Below are 21,614 nucleotides of genomic sequence, written 5' to 3' on the forward strand. Positions count from 1 at the left end.
CATTTGTAGTCTCAGGAGAAGGTTTAAAAATGGACCCAGGGAAAGTGATGGCTATCATTGAATGGCCTACTCCAAGGAGAGTGACAGAGGTAAGATCTTTTCATGGACTAGCTAAATTTTATAGAAAATTCATAAGAAGTTTTAGGAGTATTTGTGGACCCTTGACTAAAACAATGAGAGGAGATAAGAAAGAGTTTAAGTGGATTGTAGGAGCAGATAAGAGTTTCAATCTGTTGAAATAGAAAGTTATTGAGCAACCTATTTTAGCACTTCCTAATTTTAACAAGGTGTTTCAGGTAGACTGTGATGTTAGTGGTACTACAATAGGAGCTGTTTTGAGCCAGGAAGGTAGACCAATTGCTTATTTCAGTGAGAAGTTAAATGATGCAAAAAGAAAATATTTTGTTTATGATCAAGAATTCTATGCTATAGTTCAAGCATTGAAGAAGTGGAGACACTATCTTCTTCCTAAGGAGTTTTTTTTGTATACTAATCATCAAGCTTTGCAATATTTGAATAGTCAAGGAAAATTGAACCAAAGGCATTTAAAGTGGGTTGAGTTTTTGCAGAGTTATACATTTGTTTTAAAACATAGAAGTGGGAAGTCTAACAAAGTTGTAGATGCCCTTAATAGAAGACAACTTTTGCTGATAGAAATGCAGATAGAGGTGGTTGGGTTCAAGGAACTTAGTACATTGTATCCAGATGATCATGATTTTGGTGAAGTATGGAAGGCTTGTAAAAAACTTGCTACACTTGATAGAACAAAGTGGTTGGATTTTATAATCCAAGATAATATGTTGTTTAATGGAAGCTAGTTGTGCATTCCAAGAAGTTCAATGAAAGAGAACCTCATCAAAGAGAAGCATGGTGGAGGATTGGCTGGACATTTTGGAAGAGATAAAACTATAGCTTTAGTTGCTAAAAATAATTACTACACACAATTACAACAAAATGTGATGAAGTTTGTACAAAGTTGTCAAGTATGTCAATGGCGAAAGGAGCGAAGCAGAATATAGTGTTGTATCAGCGATTACCTATACCAGAGAAACCGTGGGAGAATGTCAGCATGGATTTTGTTCTTGGATTACCAAGGACATAGCGTGGGCATGATTCTATTTTTGTGGTGGTTGACTAGTTTTCAAAGATGGCACATTTTATTCCTTGCAAGAAGACTAGTGATGTTGTTCGTGTAGCAAAGTTGTTTTTCAAAGAAGTGATGAGATTACATGGTCTACCAAAGAGTATAGTTTTAGATCGAGCTACCAAATTTGTTGGGTATTTCTAGCATACATTGTTGAAGAAGTTGAAGATAGATTTGAAGTTTAGTTCATCACATCATCAACAAACTGATGGATAGATAGAAGATGTGAATTGCAATTTGGAAAACTTGTTGAGATACTTGGTTGAAGATAAACCAAAAAGATAGGATATGATTTTACCACATGCAGAATTTGCATATAATAATTTTGTCAATAGGAGTACTGGTAAATCACCATTCTAGATTGTATATGGGAGTAGTCTTAGAAATGTTTTTGAATTGAGAAAGTTGGATAAGCGAGAGATAAGTAGTGCTCAAGTAGAAGATTTTGCTGAACATTTGAAGAACATATATGAGGAGGTGAGGAAGCACATCATGAAAATGAATACACAGTATAAGGCTAAGGCAAATGTGAAAATGAGATATAAGGAATTTTAGATTGGAGATGGAGTCATGCTTCATTTGAGAAAGGAATGTTTTCTAGTAGGTACATATAATAAGCTAAAGATGAAAAAGTTTGGACTATGCAAGATAGTGAAGAGGCATGATTCCGAAAATGCATATGTAGTGGAGTTGCCTGCTAAATTGAATATTTTACCAATATTTAATATTTCAAATTTGATAGAGTATTATGAAGGAGGTGATGGAGATAAAGTTGCAAAAGCGCAGTAGAGCATTCCAGTAGCTAGTTCGGCTACCAAGGACATTGAGGAGATACTAGGTAGTTGTAATTGAAAAAGTACTAGAAACAAAACTTATGAGGAGTATCTGGTCAAATGGAAAGGGAGACAAGTTGAGGACTCATCATGGCCAGCAAAGGAGGAGGTCAGTCGTCTTGGTTTTCCTCTGAACATCAGAGACATGATGGGGTCACTTCTCGAATAACCCTGGGTGTCTAATGCAGGAGTATCCTAGGTGTAAGGAAAATCTTGCATCACCCAAAAATATTTTATTTTTAGTCTTTTCTATTTTAATAAGGACAAGTAGATAGGGTAGTTACTATTTATGAGAACTTGCTATTTTTAGTAATTTTGTCATACGAGTTTAGAAATGTTCTCATTTTCTATAGGAAGGTTCATTTTAGAGATATAAGCCTACCATAAAAATATCATTGCTCCAGCTTAAGTATCAGAGAAGTTATTGCAAATTTTTGGCAAAAAAATTTGCAGAAAAATTTTTAGGCTCACTGTTGGAGGCCTTAGAATGCCTAGATGAGGTCTGAAAACTCGATGAAAGAGTTTCGTGCTTGTAGATCATGAACTGGCATTTTTGAAAAGTGGTTATAATAGTCAATCGGAGCAACAATTCATGAGTTATGGCCTTTAGAAATTGGGCTACCAAAATTTCTAAAATAATTTGTCAAAAATGTATTTGGCTGACTCTATGTGTATTGTTAGGGTTTGTCGGCCCTGGGTATTAAGTTTGAGCATCTAGAACCTTCCCAGGCGGCATAAAACTGCCTATTTAAGAAAGGCTTGAATATTGTCTAGGACAACTTTGGGTGATAGTTCGTGGCACTGTCTTGCAAATTACTCTAATGAAGGCACCCATTTGGGTTAGCATATTGTAATTGAGAATTCTATAATGTTGCATTTGCGGTGATAATAAAAAGTCCATATTTTGTTCTCACATTTGTTGTTTCTTTGTTTCTATTATGATTTTAAGGTATTAAGGGGAGTCCCTTACCTCATAGGAGTTGACATCTCAAATTTTATCTCACCTCTAGGTTTAGATCTTTCCTCTCCTCTTTGATCAATAGTTAACACATCATTTTGTGGATCATTGTTAGTCTCAATGATAACTTTCACATTTTCATGGTTAGCCTTTGGATCAACAATAGTTATCAAAGCTATTTCTTCCTCTTCCTCAACCATTCTAGGCTTATTATCTTTATCATCACAATCATTCAAAACTATTTCCATACTTTCTTTAAATTCTTCATCTTCATCAAAAAGTGAACTCTTTCTAGATTTTCTTACTCTATTAGGACATCTAGATGAAAAATGACCAAACTCTTTACATGTCCAACAAATAAAAATTTCCATACCTTTTGGCTCTCTTTTCGTAAGAATATCAATACATTCTTTGGTCTTCATATCTTCAGATCCAGATTTGTCTTTACTTGACTCTCTATTCTTTTGTATGCAACAAAAGGATTTTAGATTAGGAAACTCAATGTCCAGATATTTACACATATCTAATAATTTACTAAGAAGCTCTATCCTTTGTGAGACAAAATTTCCTTTATCAAACTTAGGACTAATCTTTCTTGCCATGATCTCCCAAAGCTATTAAGCTTATCATTCAAGGTATTAAAATACTTTTAGAATAATTGAAAGGGGGGATGAATCATTTATTCAAGGTCCAAATGTATAAATAAAAAATTTCACAACTTAGTGAACCCATAGAACATTTATCTTCGTGTATGCATCTATAATATTATTCAATCACTTAAAACTTGTAAGTTACTATCAAATCAACATGCAAAAATGTAAACATGAAACATAATAGATTCATCAACACACTTGACACAATTATTTACATAGAAACTCAATTTGGGAAAAACCACCAATAACATGCTACTCTTTTTCACTATTTTGAAGTGATACCCTGTGAAAGGCCAACCCTATTAAAGGTTATAGTACACACTATTAAATGTGACCCTGTTAAAGGATTTCAATCACCCTATTAGGAGTGAGCCTTGTTAGAGAACTTTAGACCATTCACTTGGAATGTCATTTGGTTAAAGGATTTATATATGACTATTAGGTCAACCTTAATTCAAAGGATTTACCCTAGACTGATACAATTATTAGAGAGTAATAGTAAGGCTTGATCTCATAACAACTTACAACTCTATTTGCAGATTACAGGTCTCTATTTTAGTCCTCCATTCTGCTTGGCCTTCATAAATTTCAGCTTTGATAGCTTGTTCATCCTTCAAGCGTTCATTCCCTTAAGCCTTCTTGCTTAACATGCCAATGCAGACTCTTCTCTTAGGTCACTTGATGAAGCAAAACCCTTTACTCCTTGTTTTACTTATGTTCTCACACATAGGACACTTTTCTTCTAACCAACAATTCCTATAAATAGGAAATTAAGATCTTTTTCCACTCATTCTCCATCATCCAATTTAGGGTTAGGACAGATTAGGTAGGATACAATGAATCTACCCCTCATTTCATATCTCTTCTAGAAACTTCTCCTTGAATCCTCTTTGAATTTGCCTAAAAGTAGTTTACCTTGAATTTTGTGTCACTAGCTCATCAATCTTATCTTTTACCTAGTTCAAACATTCCAAGAAAACAAACTTGTCAGCTCAGAGCTATTGAATTCATGATATTTTCAATAATGCAACCACTCGGCATTATCTAGCTTTTGATGCTTGGCACATACTGCGTTGCTTGGCATCCTCTATGAAATTACTTGGCAAGAACTAAAGTTTACTAGTGTTCGGCATCAACTAAACTTTACTTGACATCCACTATTTTTCTCGACATACACTAGAGTAAACTTTTACTTGGCTCCAACTGATTTTCTGCTCGGCTTGCACTAACTTTGCTCGGCACCTACTATTCATTTAGTCAATCTTTGCAGAAAAACTTTGTGTAACTTGTTCTTCTAAACTTTCTTAGTGTAACCAGCCTTTGTAACCTCAAGTAGATTATGAATACATCATGTTATCACTGTCTTAATTAATTATAGTACTTCTTTACATAATCATAACTCAACCTTCCCTCTAGATGCTATTGTTACATCTTTTAATCAAATCCTCTTCATCAATCAAATAAGTGATAGTACTTAAATTATATAAGTAGTTTTCTTACCAACAATGATTGAGGCATATTGATCATACTTGTATCAATCTTTTTTTAACAATATTCCTCTTTAATAGTATTCTTCAATCTATTTTCAACACAAGGACCTAAAGCTCTAATACCAATTGTTAGAATATATAGTCCACCAATATAAAAGTGGCGGGGGGGGGTTGAATCATTTATAAAACTATTATCACAATTATCAACTTTAAACAAACTTAACCATATGAGTAATATAATTAGAAACCACAACAAAATACTAATACACAATAACATCAAATATGTTAACTAGGAAAACCCTTCATTAGGGGGAAAACCTTGGTGGGGATGGTACCCACACAATGATGTACTAATATAAATATTCCTTGTTAGAGGATGGACTCTGTTAGGAGTCTATAACAACATTCAGTAAATATCAATCCATGTTAGGAGACTATGAATCATTGTTAGGAGATTCCAACCCTATTAGGAGTTATGGAAGATAGCTAGACCCACAACCCAAATAGCTTCAAGGTTAAGACCAATGAACCAACTATCCAAATGATCTTTGTATTATTCCTTGTAGAATAATAAACATGAATAGTACTTCCTTCCTTGGTCCTCTCAATCAGACATGTGCTCCTTCTGATTTTGTAACCAGATCACAAAACGTGCATTTAATAATCACTTGGATTACTTACTTGTATTTAGTAAACATTGTGCTCCTTTTCACACTTCGCACTTAATACAATGATCATAACACGCATACTCACATTACAAACAAGAAAAACATCTTTCCTTTATACCACATCTTCAAAATAATTCCTTGAGTCAGCCTTGAGGCTTTTCTAACTTATTATAATAAGGTAATTAATTAATTACAATTACAACAGCAATGTTAGCTCATAGCCTATATGAGAAAGTAAAATAAATCTCTTTCCTTAATACAAACATTAAAATAATCAAAAGTATTCCTTAGAATCCTAGAACCCTATAACCTATGAGACTTATTTTGACATAATAAACTCATTATCAAATTTAAAGCCTTAGAGGGAGCCTCATATGGAACACGTAACCCAAGTCAATCTCCCATCAAATCAAAGAAACTTTTTTAAAAATATATATAGATACACAATGTCCAAGCTATATAATCCTACAACTAGCATCAAGTAATAAATAAAGAGTTAGCATGACAAAACTATTTATTACCTAATCTCACTAGGTGACCACCCATTATGACTCAGCACAAAAGTTTATCATGCAAAGAGGAAGAAAAGGGGATGGAGGACCCCACAAGGCGACTATGTTGAAGAAGGGGTAGCAATTTGCATGTTGTAACAAAGAAAAATACAAAACTTGCATTATCTCCTAGGCGCCAACTTTAGTCAAATCACTGCAGACTCATCCAAATCTAATTCCCCACTTTCCATGCCTAGAAAAGAGGGAGAAGTTAGCGCTGGAAAAGGAGGGGAAAACATTAAGTGCAAGGTATGACTTGTCAGACCAAGTCAATTCAAGTACTTAATAGACCTTTTTGTATTTTTTGATGCATGTAGATATTTGATGGAAGAAAATATACTTCATTGTTGAGCACGTGGGTCTAGGAAATTTGACTATTAGAATTTCATTCTTTCCAAGAAGTAAAAGCAAATTTGGTTATTGACATGTGTAGAGGGTAAGAATTAATGGTATCTTTGTTATAGATAGCCAAATGCAATTTCCTATGATTTGAGGGATAGAAGGCTTAGATTAGGATTGATTTAATTGTTATATGGAAATAGAATATAGTAAAGGATAAACCCTGAATTAATTAATTTAATGTGGCAATTGAAAATTAAGGTTTGTATAATTAAGTTTTTGGTCTTACGTGGGTATCTTGAATAAGGCAACTAAGGGGATACTTATACTTTAGCTTGGACCATTTGATTTAGTCACTTGTAGGTTGTAGATATGGGGAAGCATATAGGTTTAAATGAATATTCACTTTTAGAATATGGTGGAAATTATTAATAATAAAACTTCACATGTGCGATACTAAGGCTTGCACATCCATTGACGTCATTATCGAACTGTCCTCTATCACTATCTGACTGTGCATCTCTTTATTGCATCTTAGATGTAAGATAGTGAACAAACATTAGGAATTGCTTTCCTAATGCTCTATTTCTATGCTGCTCTCTATAATAAGGTACAACTTGTCTATGTCTTTGACTTAAGTGTTGCACATTGAACCACATCATCAGGACAATGTTGAACATGTCCATGAGTATGCATCGCCACACATGAAACACCTTGTCTATACAACTATAATCTCTCTTTGTTACTCTTCCATTCTTCACAGACTTACTGCTATGTTGACATCAATGACAAACACAATCATGAATGCAACATGTCAATATTCTCCAATGCTTAGGATACTCCCCCAAAGTAATATCATCAACATTCATATTAATAGTGATACCACCTATCACGGACCTTGGGAGATGTCCATGTCGCACTAGCTATCCTATGTGGAATACATATACAAGTCTAGCTCACATAAACTATACCAAACTATGCCCTCCCTTTTTACGCCTATGTGGATGCTAAGTAATGATTACTCCCAAAGATATATACAAGTAGATTCACATAAACAAGGCATGTGAAATGATGCCTTCAAGAAAACAACACAGACCAAGATATAATGTGGAGCGATTTCCCTAGTATTTGATATATTATATGCATTCTGATATTACAAATAATCATGGATAGGATGTTGTATTGAAGAACATAGATCACCCCAAAGATGAGATCATGCCAAAGTCTCTTGGCAGTCCCTTATTACAATGATGAGCAGCTAGCTTGTATACAAAATTTTTGCAATAGTTAGTCAATTGAATGCATATTGGTCTCAAGGCAGTTCCTCCTTAACTCCTTTTTCCTTGTTGCTCCTATATTGCTACTCTTCTACAAAGACCCAAATATTACTTTGATCTATCTTCAATACCTCCAACAAATACCAAATGATTGAATGCTCTAACTCTAAACCCTACTTTTGAATATATCCCCAATTGAATGCTTCATCGCTTCTTATATAGAGGTGGCCTTAGGTAAGTCACCAATGAGATGTGCCCATTTAGCTAGGATCTATTGCTCCAAAATTAATGAAAGTAGTTGTTAAGCCTAAATGGCTAGTTAAGGAGGTGTGCCCTATTTAGCTCTCAAAGGTATAACCTCTCAGGGTCATCACTATTGAATTCTCCAAGGTGCCTCGCTCCATTAATCATTCTGATCTAACATATAATAAACCCCGTCATGGGACCTGTCATACCTGATGTGCAAATGATTAATCAAGAAAACTCCATACTTGATGCCTCGTTGAGTGTGAAGGCCCAATTTGGCCTGCTTGAACTGATTGAGAAAGTAAATCACCAATCTAGATGCTCTAACAAGGTAGAATAAAAGGCCGAGTTGGCCAAAAGTGCAGACCCCTTACATAGTACCTTGCCAAGGCCCAGCTTGGATGATCTCATTTTGGATGTCTTTGTTAACCTTCTTTGTAGGTGCTATGACTACTTTGAATTGAGTTGATGTCTCTTCCATTGTAGGACCCAGCCTCCTCGATTGTCCTGTGGATATGTAATTATGAGTTTCCCTCAAGTTGACCATCACCATAACGTTTCTTCCCTCAAAGAAGGTCTCCAAATAGCATAACTCATTTCTATCAGCCTTGGATGCACTTAAAGAGTTATGGATCAATTTGATAAGTTGCAAGGTGCTCATACTAGGCATCTTAGGCTCTTCTCCCAAAATTGCATTGATCATACTCCTATATAGTAATTCCTTCAACTAGTGATCAATCTTGCTACAAATGAAACAATCCAAGTCTTAGCTCTTTTTGTTTACTAGGGCTGGCTCTTTCCTCTTGGTATTATCTTTCCCATTTCTCTTATGTGTCTTCTTCTTGCCTTTGTGATCGTTTTCATGGTTAGAAAAGCTATCCCCCTTCTTTTCATTTTGGCAAAACCTTTTGTCATCATTCTCATGTGCTCATCAAAAGTTCTTCGTAGCATCCCATTTGTAGTCAAGGAGGTCATCCACCACTATGATCACTTTGGCAAGAGTCTGAACTTTTTGATGTCAAATCTCCTCATTTGCTGAAGGCTACAAAACCTTGGCAAAACCATTTAGCTTAGTACACTCTAAGTCCAATACCTAAAATAATTTGACATAGTCTCAGATCATACCAGTCTACTAAACGTTCTCCATCTTCATTTGGATGATCTAATTTGAATTGCCTATCTTGAATTAGTGGTGCAAGGCCTACTTCAAATCTACACAAGTTTTGAACTCCTTAACAGGCTTGTCAGCATGCATATCTGATTGATGTGTTCTCCACCATAGCTTAGCACTTCTTGTCAAATGTGTCATCACCTCTTTGACTCTAGATTTGCTACTTAAGTTTGATGTACCTCTATGAAACTCTCCACATCCCAAAAGAAGTCATCTAGGATGGTGTCATCTCAATCCCCATCGTGTGTGTCAATCATAGAAGATCTATTTCCATATCCTCCTCCATGTATCAAGGAGGAGGAGTTAATGCTAGAGAGAGGAGTAGGACACCTACACCTAAAAACATTGAGGGATAGGGTGATGATGAGGGTGAGTCAGTGCATCAAATAAAACCACCACTCAGTAGACCTAGTAGAGATGTTGGCAATGAGATTACAGAGTTACTATGACTCTAGCCACCAATTATTTTTGGTTCCACAGATGGTGCAATAGTAGAGGCCTAATTATAGAGTTTGTAGTGATGCTTTGGTTTATGCCCTCATGGGAGTAATCTAAAGGTGTGGCTTGTAGTTCACCTTCTATGAGATAGTGTCTATATATGGTGGCAAAAGGAGGAGTCCATAGGCAGAGTGAGGATTGACATACTCACTTGGGAATCTTCACCTTTTACAAGATAGTTTCTCTACATTGTAGCAACAAGAGGAGTCCATAGGCAGAGTCAAGATTGACACACTTAGTTGGGAGTCTTTTGTAGCATATTTATGAGAGTGATGCAATACACTAAGATCTTCCACCTCCAACCTTCTACACAAGAAGAGATCACACCTTGAGAGCTTTCTTACAAGATATTACACCATGAGAGCTTAATTACAAATGCTCATATAGGCACTTACAATCTGAGATATTACAAACACAACCAATGTGAGATAAAAGGTAAATACAAGTGCCTTACAAAAAAATATTAAATTCCCGCCCAAGTAAGATATTACACTATGAGAGCTTGATTACAAATGCTCATATGCCTTGCTTATATAGCCACTTACAATCCAAGACATTACAAACACAACCAATGTGGGATAAAAGATAAATACAAGTACATTAAAACAAATATTAAATTCCCACCCAAGTACAACTAAGCACCACCATGTGGCCAATTAGAAAATTGCATTGCCTTTGTGGATCACAAAAAAATTTAATGCAAAATTTGAGGAACTTTCCACAAACTTCTAACATACCTCCTACACACCTCAATAAATGAAATGACAACTATTTTTCTTATTTTTCTTTTTATGCCACCTATGCACCTTGGTAAATGAAATGCATTTTTTCCTCTTTTTTTCTTTTTTATTTTACTATTATTTTTCCTTCTATTTTCATCACTTTCTCTCCTCAATTTTTTTTATTATTCATTATTTTAAAATTTATTATGCCCCCTTTAATTTGTATGCAAGATGCTCCTATATTAGACACCCATAGAAGGAAATTTTTTGTGAACATGGATTTGCAAAATGAAGTAGTCATTGCAAAAAAAATTTCCTACTCTTTCAACACTTATCTAGGACAAGTATCCACTATTGATATATTTCCTTCTTTTTTTCTTTTCCAACATCTAGCTAGAATAAGCATCTGCTATTGATAATACTCATCCTTGATAATGTTTATCAAAGTATAACTCAGATCCTCCTCCAATCTTGTAAGATTTAACATATCTTTAATAAACCCTCTAATATCATTCAAATATTCCTTTGCATACCAAATATCACTTACAAGACCATTATCTTTCAAATCCATTTCAAATTCAATATTCTATGATTCACAGAAATTTACCTCTTTCACATGTTCATCTTTGTTTGTTGCATTCATATCTTCAACAAGGCTTGCAATCGCTTCACTTATTCGACCTCCAGCCAAGACATTGTTCTCTTTCTTTTTGGTGTTGTCTTTGCCATTTGTCTTATTTATTTTCTTCTTGCCTTTGTGATCGCCTTCATGGTTAGAATAGTTATCCCCCTTCTTGTCATTTTGGCAAAACCTTTTTCCATGGTTCTCACATGCTCCTACAAAGCTCATAGCAACGTCCCCTTTGTAGTCAAGTAGGCCATCTACAATCGTGATTGCTTTTGCAAGAGTCTAAACTTTTTGATGTTGGCTCTCCTCATTCTCCCAAGGCTACAAACCCTTGGTGAATAGGTATAAGTGCTCAAAATGTTCATCTTAGTACACTCCAAGTCCAACACTTGAAATTCTTCCACATAGTCTTGAATCATGCCAATCTACTTCAAATTCTCCATCTTTGGTCAAATGATCTAATCTGAATTGCCTAGCCTAAATTGGTCATGCAAGGCCTACTTAAAATTTGCCCAAGTTTTGATCTCCTTAATAGGCTTTTCAACACACATCTGAGTGATGTGTTCCCCACCATAACTTAGTACTTCCTATCAAATGTGTCATCACCTCTTTGACTTGAGCTTCGTTGCTTAAGTTCTATGCACTTGCTAGAAACTCCTCTACACCTCAAAAGAAGTTATCTAGGATGGTTTCATCTCAATCCCCATCATACTCGTCAATCATGGAAGATTTATTTGTATGTCCTTTGCTTATCAACAAATGGTAGATCTGATCACTATCTCTCAAAGAATGGACTTCTTCCCTCAAGGAATCAATCTATTTTCCCAAACTAGCTAGTTTGACATTCATCTTCTCTTCCAATGTCTCCTCCAAATTAGATGTCTCTAAAGCATCCACCCCTGCATTATGCAATAATAACCAATCCTGGTGTTTGAGAGTCTTACTCCTCATGTCTAGAATTTTGGTCTAGATTTGGTCCAAATTAGCTTGACTATCTACATTGCCCATACTTTCTCTTGATTCTTAGATCTAACCTTGAACAACCTTGTGTCCAAGTTCTACCTCAATCTAGCTCTCTATCTTGAGACCAAGTTCTCCAAGATCAAACTCACTTTGATACCACCTATCATGGACCTTGGGAGATGTCCATGCACCTTAGAGAAGATTGGACCTTAAATTGATTACAAATCTTTGTGATGTGGTGGAGAAGAAGACTTCAGAGATGTCTACTTGGTTGGAAGCTAGATTAACAGATCAAGTTAAGCAAGGGATAGTTGATTTTGATAGAGATTTATGGAGCTAAGGTCTATCAATCTAGAAGCAAGTTGTCGAACTAATTACAAGACTTGTTCAAGAGATAAGAGGACACGGAAAGGTGGAGGTGGAAGTTAGTTTTGTTGATCAATTTGAGAAGTCTAATGTGAATCTTGTAGAGCAACTTGTGGTTGTTGCTAAAGAGGTTCCTAATATTGTTGAGACTAAAAAAGGAGATGTGTTTTCAAGATCAATTGGTTGGATCTAACATGAAAATTGTAGAGCATCTTATTGTGGATGACAAGATTGATGATTATAGGGATTTACGTATGGATGAGGATTTGCATATGGTTGTTGATAGGAATCTACATTCATATGTTGTTGTTGAGATGATTGCAGATGTACCAATTACTACTAATATGGTTGATATAGATATTCCTACTAATGTGGAGTTGCATTTTATTGATGTGATTGGGGATCTACAGGATATTTTGGATCAATGTTCCCTTTATTCACCTAAGTTACATGGATTGTTGAAAAAGCATTATGTTCAGTTTGTTCCTGGGAGTGAGCATGTTGATTGGCTTGCTAAGATTCATTTGATTTAAATGTTTGCATGGATGAAGCCGAGATGATTGGCATATAATTTATTTCTTTTGAATGGGATGTATTGTAAACCTTTAGTGAAGATGAAGTTGGCTGGAGAAATTCATTTTGGCATCAAAGCATGGGACATACTTTTCTACCTACTCAGGGAGTCTGATGTAGGAGCATCTTGGATTACAAAATCAAATGGGGTGTGAAAAAAATTGGAGAAGAAAGAAAGTGAAGAAAATTAGAGAAAATTAATTATTATTTTTAAATATAAAATGAAAAAGAGAGAGAAAAGGACTTTTCGTTTACCAAGGTACATGGGTGGCATAAAAATAAAAATAAGAAAAATTGATGTCATTTCATTGTTAGAAACAATAGTCCAATAAGATAATTAAGGGGGGGGTGAATCAGTTATCCAACAATTAAAACACTTATCTTCTTCAAACAAACTTAACGATTCAACCAAAGTAAATAGCAACCATACAAAGATACACATAAATAATTACACCAGATATGTTGACTAGGGAAACCCTTGATCAGAGGGAAAACCCCAATGGGAATGATGCCTACGAGATGATGTACTAATATGAATATTCCTTGTTAGAGGATGGACCCTGTTAGGAGTCTATTACAACATTTAGTACAATGAGTCCCTATTTGGAGATCTTGATTCCCTATTAGGAGTTGTAATACAATGTATGCAAGAAGAGCCCACTCCCCAAACATGCAATTTCAACTACAAAAAGTGTTCACTACTCAAACAAATAGTTTACTATTATTTTCCCCTTTCCTCTATCCTATCAACTAAACCAATCATTGTTATACCTTTAGGCCAGGTCACGAACCTCGGATCCAACTACCAAACCTAGGATCACTTAGCAAAACCTTGGTAATGAAGTTTCCTTCACTTTTGCACTACTCTGCTCAACTTCGTATTCCGCACTCTCTATTGCTTTCCTAACATTCATAATTTACATATATCCATACCATGATAAATTAAAATATCATTCCTTTTATGCCAAGCCCATTAAACAATTCATTGAGTCGATTGATAGTCCTCCTCAATTAATTATTATAGGATCACATTAAGAACATGTTACACTTAGCAATAACACAAATCTTCTACCTTGCAACTTGAATAGTTTTATGTACACACAATATTATGATGAGAAAGCTTAGCCATGTCATCCTCAACATGTATTCTTCATGTCCTTAACCTTGATCCTCATGATATTAGCTATACTAACAGATATAACAAGTTTACCAAAACATGCCTCTATAAACTCTATCTTAGAACAGATATCACCAAAACTTACATAACTTCTTCTAGACTTATCCTTTCTGCTTCTGACATTAGTTGCATATGCTAAATACTCAGTTATATCTCCCATAACCTCAGGTGGTTATCATGCTCAACTAGCCATCTGTATCAACTTTATCTTTCTGTTGTTCTTTTGTCAAATACCACAAAAGACATCAAACATCCTATGTTGACATCAATAACAAACTCAGTCATGAATGTAACATATCATCATCAAACCAATCTTCCAACAATCTCTCTAATCTTCAATCTCTCCAATCTTCCAATAATCTCTCCCTTTGGCATTGATGGCAACATAGATGGAAAACATCTAGTTCCAAGAATACCAACAAAAATATTGTCCATCTTCAAATCCTTTTATTAATCATACTCTCCTATTGATATACCTCAATGTGCTCAATACCAAACTATTATTCTACATATTGTTCTTATGTTGAACATCTTTCTCAGCATACTACGAAACTTTTCTTCTTAGCATAATGTTTTCCTACAATACTTCTCCCTGTTTACCATAAAGTTTTTCATGCCAAACTTTTCCCCTATTGACATCAATGTCAGAGTTTTTTGCAACCAATATCTCTACATCAAACTCTATAATCAATTGATACTTATTCAGCTTGAAAGTCAAAAAACACTATTACAACAATATTAATCAAGAGTCCTAGATGACTCTGTCCATCAAATATACTCCCCCATATAGGAAGCATCAGCATCTAGTCCAGACAAACAATGGTGCTCTATTACCTTGGACTGATGCATTCTTACATCTTCTACTCTGATGTAGGTAGGGGCATAACCCTAAGCATACTTTGAAAATACTCAAAAGTCTCTTTGGGAAGAGACTTAGTGAATATATCTGCAATCTGCTCTTTTATGCTTAATTATTCCAATCTGATTTCTTTTTCTGCAACTTTTCCTCTTTACATGTGATACTTAATAGAAATGTGCTTAGTCTTTGAATGTAACATTAGATTCTTAGACATATTTATTGTGCTTGTGTTATCACAATGATTAACATGTTCACTGATTTCTATCCTTATATCCTTCAACGTCTGTTTCATCCAAATAACTTGATTGCAATTATTTGTTGTTGCAACATAATCTGCTTTTGTTGTACTTTGAGATGTACAATCTTGCTTCTTGCTTAACCAAGAAACCAATCTTCCTTTAAGAAAGAAAGCTCCTCCACTAGTGCTCTTTATGTCATCCATACAGCCTACCCAATCTACATCAGTATAAGCACTTAGAGTAAAGTCATTAGCTTTATCATACCATAATTCAAATTTTGAAGTTCCTTTCAGATATCTAAATATCATTTTTAGTACTACATAATGTGCTTCTTTGGGATCAGCCTAAAATCTTGCAACAATTCCAACTCCATTTGCTATATCTAGCCTTGTATGAGTCAAATATTGCAATCCTCTGATCATAGATATGTACTGCTTCTACTCAACAGTAGGTGTCTCATCCTTTGTAGATAACTTATGTCTAGTTACCATAGGTGGTCCAACAAGTTTACATATTTCCAAACCAAACCTTCTCAGTAAATCCTTTAAGTACTTAGTTAAAGAAATAAAGATTCCTTCTTTATTCTATACTATCTACAATCCTAGAAAATATTTCATTTCTTCTATCATACTCATTTCATATTCTTTCTTCATTTCTTCTGCAAACTTCTTGCTTTCTTCATCATTACTTCCAACTATAATGTCATCAACAAATATTACCCAAATCATGAAACCATCATCAATTTTGTTCTGATACAAATTGCTATCTACCATACCTTTTATAGATCTGAGCTTTCTCAAATGCTTGTCTAACCTTGCATACCAGGTTCTAGGTGCTTGCTTCAATCTATATAATGCTTTCCTCAATTTGCATACAATATCCTTATCATTTGTCAAAGGATATCCTTCAAGTTGCTCAATGTATACCTCTTCTTCAAGTTCTCCATTCAAAAATGTTGACTTGACATCCATCTGATATACTTTGAATTTTTCTATGCCACATAGGCTAAAAATAGTCTTACTACTTCTATTCTAGCCATTGGAGCATAAGTTTCCTCATAATCTATTCCTTCTTGTTGTGAGTAACCTTTACATACTAATCTTGCTTTGTTTCTTACAACTTCTCCTCATTCGTTCATCTTGTTCTTGAATACCCATTTGGTTTCTATCACGTTCTTGTCTGCTAGTGTAGGGACCAATTCCCATGTTCCATTATTTTCTATCTGATCCAATTCCTCTTTCATGGATTTCTTCTAGTAATCATCTTTGCATGCTTCACCTACATTTTTTTGTTCAACTTGAGATATCAAGCACAGTTCTTCATTTACTCTTCTTCTTGTCATCACACCTTTGTCTTTGTTTCTGATGATCTGTTCAAATGGGTGATTCTTTATCATATTTTTTCTTGAAGTAGGAGTTGCTATCTCAACTCTTGGTTCTACTAAAGGTTCTAATCTTTGTTCCTGTCTTGCTTCTCCTTCATTTTGCAAATCATTGTTAGTGATAGCTTTCATATTTTCATGGTTAGGCTATTGATCAACAATAGTTACCAAAGCTATCTCTTCTATTGCTTACTTTTCTTTAATCACTTCAAGTTCATTATCACAATCTTTCAAGAATCTTTCTATACTTTCTTTAAATTCTTCATCTTCATCAAAAGGAAAACTCTTTCTAGTTTTCCTTACTCTCGTAGGGAATGTAGATGCATAATGACCAAACACATTACATATCCAACAAGATAAAAAGATTCCATACCTTCTTGTTCTCTTTTCATAAGTAGATCAATACCTTCCTTTATCTAGATCTTGATGTATCTTCTATGTCAAAATTTCCACTATTTCGCTTAGGACTATCTTTTCTAAAATACCTCATCATTGATCTCCCAAAGTTGTTAAAAATTTTCTTCAAGGCCCTGATGCTCTAATACAAATATGCACATAGAAATTACACTAGATATGTTGACTAGAGAAACCCTTGATCAGAGGGAAAACCCTGGTGGGAATTATACCCAGAAGAGCCCACCGCCCAAACATGCAATTTTAACTACAAGAAGGGCTCATTGCTCAAACAAATAGTTTACTACTATTTTCTTCTTTTCTTGTTCTTTCCTCTATCTTGTTAACCGGACCAATCACTATCAGACCTTGTAGACTAGGTCACAAACCTTGGATCCAAATACCAAACCTAAGATCAATTAGCAAAACCTCAACAATGAATTATCCTTCACTTCTACACTGCTCTACTCAACTTCGTATTTTGCACTCTCTGCTACTTTTTGAACATTCATAATTCACATATATCTATGCCATGATAAAGGAAAATATCATTCCTTTATGCCAAGTCCATTAAATAATTCCTTGAGTCAGTTGTTAGTCCTTCTCAATTAATTATTATAGGATCACACTAAGAACACGTTACACTTAGCGATAACACAAATCTGTTGCCTTGCAACTTGAATAACTTTCCATACACATAATATTATGATGAGCCAGCTTAGCCACGTCATCCTCAACATGTCTTCTCCATGCCCTTAACCTTGATCCTCAAGATATCAACTCTGCTAAGAGATATAACAAGTTTACCATAACATGCCTCTACAAACTCTATCTTAAAGTAGATATCACCAAAAGTTACATAACTTCTTCTAGGCTTATCCTTGCTACTTGTGATGTTAATTGCATATGCCAGATACTCAAATGTATCTCCCATAACCTCAGGTGGTTATCATACTCAACTAGCCATCCGTATCAACTTGATCTTTCTGTTTTTCTTCTATCAGATACCATAGAAGACATCCAACATCATATGTTGACATCAATGACAAACTCAATTATGAATGTAACATATCATCATCAAATGAATCTTCTAACAATCTTTCCAATCTTCAATCTTTCCAATCTTCCAACATTCATTTATCAAGGTTTGTAGGTGAGATCTTAGAATTTTTTGGAAAGTTCCTTAAATCATGCATTTAATATTTGTTGTGACCCATGAAGGCAATGTAATTCTCTAATTGGCCACATGTTGGTGCTAAGTGTTATTTGGGTGGGAATTAAATTTTTTTTAAGGTAGTTCCATTTACATTTTAGCCCACATTGGTTGTATTTGGAACATCTTGGGTGGTAACTGCCTATTTAAGGAAGGCATAGGAGCATTTTTAATGAAGCTCTCAAGGCGTGATCTCTTCTTATATAGAAGCTTAGAGAGAAGGATAAAGAAAATGACCAAAGTTTGAAAAGAGTTAGTAGTTGAAGCTTGGGAAACAAGGAGATTGATTGGTGGCTTGCAAGCACTAGTTTAGATTTTCCTTAGAGGTTTCTACCAGAGTGAGGATATGGACTAGCTAGGGTTTGGATTGGATCTTGAGGGATCTTGCAAAACTATTACTTTCTTTGTATTTGGCCATAACTAGGAAGGCCTTATAGCTTGGTATATTGTTTGTAATCATTTATTTTATGAATAAAGAGTTGTATTTGGTATCAGATTTTATTTCTTGCATTGTGTTTCCATTGTGTGTTTATTTGTTGGGGGCTAAGACATCTCCTTTGAGGATTGTCCTACCTTGTACTATATCAAATAGTGATATCTCTCCTAGTATTCTAGATAGATATAGATAGAGGGCTTCCATGATTTCTATTGGAGAGGTGTCATCGTGACCTAGTATGAGAGTCAGTTTCTTGAGCTCCTTCCATATTTTGATTGCACGAAGGATGAGAAACTATAAATCCATCATTTCATTAAGGGACTCAGGATGTCTCTTTAGGGTACAATATGCTTGGCTTTTACTACTACCTTTCAAGAGATATTTGAGACCACCCTATAGCTGGGGATATCTGTACTAGACAAGAGTTTTGAGATCGATCTTAGGACCAAAAATCCTCTATCCAATAGTCAAGACAATTGAGATCTCCTTTAAAGGGGAATTAGAATCACTCAACAGAGTCCTTTAAGGGCCAATAGTCTTAGCAACAAAAACCATAGGAGAATTCTAGGTAGAAACTATCATAGGGATATTAATGCTCTAAGCCCAAGAAGTGGCAATCATAGAATCCTAAACAAGATCAAAGGAAATAGGCCCCATAGACATTGAAAGCTAGGACTTAGTAGTCCTCTAGGGGTGCTTACAGTGGGTATAATAGGACTCAAGGTCCATAATAGTCCATATCACAGGGTGTATAGATTCCTACCCATGGGTCATGCTACACTTGTGGTTGCATGGGCCACATAGCTAGAGAGTGTCTCCAAGGATAGTCACCTAATGGTCAGAGAGGGGCTATTTTAGATATGCATAGGTCTCATGGAGCATTTGGAGTAGTTGATAACTGTCAAGTTGAGCATCAGGCTATAGTTATCAAGACCATAAGTATGATACGAGGTAGTATGGTTACTATTTTATTTGATTCTAGAGCTATTGACTCTTTTATATCACCATTTATAGTGGAGCATTGTGAGCTAGTGGTAGTTAGGTAGGATATTAGTTTGGAGGTAGAGTTAGCATCAGAAGCCAAGGTGTTAATTAGCTACATGGTCCAAAATTGTCAGATTCAGATTGGGTACATGTACATAATGTTTGGTCTAAACATTACTGCTCTAGGTTCATATGATGTTGTCCCTGGCATGGACTAGCTTTACCTCCACAATGTCAAGATGGGTAATCAGCAGAAGAGGGTAGAGTGTTTGGATGAGTGTAGTACTCCTAGGGTGATATCTAGGGTACATTGACCTATATCTCTTTGTAGGGTTTTTTCTATGCATCTTAGGTGGTGCATGCGAAAGCGATGTTTGCTATTTTTTATCACCATTAGTGATAGAGAGGAGGATTTAGAAAGGGAGTCATCCCTCGATGATTTCCCTATTCTACAAGAGTTTGTAGATGTATTTCCTTCAGAGATCCCTAGTATGCGCCCACTCAGAGAAGTGCGCTTTCACGTAAACCTTGTGCCAGGAGCAGTGTAGGAGCACCTAACCTTCCATTCTCCATATCATCTATCATGAGTTCTACTCAAAGGCATTTGTGCCTAAGAGACATTTGTAATAGATAGAAATAGTTATCTAATAAATCAAGCCTACTTGTAAGGCCTAGTCACCATTGGTGTTTTATAAATCATGGGTTTTCTACTATGGTCATTGGGCACATCTTAGTCCTAGGATAAGATAGGTGTGTTCTTAGGTTTCTAAAATTGTGTACTCGACTAACAATGGAATCTTTTTTTTTATCGACCCAACTTAGCATGACCTTGGACCTCAGCATGGTCTGGGAGATCGGTAGTTCTTGAGAATTACTAGTGTATACTTTATGTGGACTTTCCTTTGTTAACCGACCTAGCTCAATTGATAGTGTCTCCAAACTTGGTTAAAACTATAATGCTCAGTACATATGGGAAATTGTGTTTAATGACCCAATAGACTCGGCTAATACTGGCTACTTGGCAAGGCTGACAATTTTTCATTACATTTAACAAACTTTCACCTAATCATTCCCAATGGTCACAACCTTTAAAAATCATTTGGATTAGTTGGGAAAGGTCTTCAAATAGCCCTTTCAAGTAGGTGGAAGATACACATAGAATATGTAATTTTTCGTTTTGAATCAATATAAGATCTTATTCTTCTTGTAACATTCTGCATTTCCCTAGTGTACAAACTAGTACTGATTGGTACATGTGAATAAATGATTGACTTCAAATCTTGAACATCTTAGTAGAAGAATGCAATTGTTTTGATGGTTTGAAGTGCTTTGCAACTAAAATTATCATAACTTCTTCCTCGGGTGCACCAAAACCCTCCATTTAGTGACTAGTTTTCGGAATGATGCCCTAACTTGCATTCCCACCATGGGAATTCCATGCCACTTGGTAAAATGTAAGTTAGGAGTATGTACAATATGGTACCTAAAAGGGATGGCAAATGGAGACTTTGCACTGACTCTAGGGAAATCAACAAAATAACTATCAGGTATAGATTCCCTATACCTCATATTGAAGATCTTCTAGACCAACTTGGAGGAGCATGCTACTTTTCTAAGATAGACCTAAAATTAGGGAACCATTAGATAAGGATTAGGCCTAGAGATGAGTGGAAAATAACATTCAAAACTAGTGAAGGGTTATATGAATTCCTTGTCGTGCCATTTGGCCTTAGTAATGCCCTAAGCACATTGATGAGGTTGATGAATGGCATGCTTCATAACTTCATACGTAAGTTTGTGGTCATTTATCTTGATGACATATTGATCCTTAGTAGATCCAAAGAAGACCACA

At 35.3% G+C, this 21,614-nt stretch overlaps 1 protein-coding gene across 3 annotated transcripts in view; it reads right to left on the minus strand.

Moving 5' to 3' along the window:
- The window catches only part of LOC149579863 (uncharacterized), a 289,230-nt gene that overhangs the window by 222,418 nt on the left and 45,198 nt on the right, over positions 1-21,614 (minus strand). The window contains exon 5 of one of the 3 annotated variants that reach the window (XM_089787361.1): positions 3,309-3,396. The exons of the other annotated variants lie outside the window; for them this stretch is intronic. Within the exon in view, the coding sequence (XP_089643487.1) occupies positions 3,309-3,396 (88 nt within the window). The remainder of the gene's footprint in view (positions 1-3,308; positions 3,397-21,614) is intronic. 3 annotated transcript variants of the gene reach the window in all.

This window comes from Cupressus sempervirens, chromosome 1 (genome assembly GCF_028749045.1).
Source record: "Cupressus sempervirens isolate cs-2001-9-10 chromosome 1, ASM2874904v1, whole genome shotgun sequence".
In the NCBI taxonomy this organism is placed as follows: domain Eukaryota; kingdom Viridiplantae; phylum Streptophyta; class Pinopsida; order Cupressales; family Cupressaceae; genus Cupressus; species Cupressus sempervirens.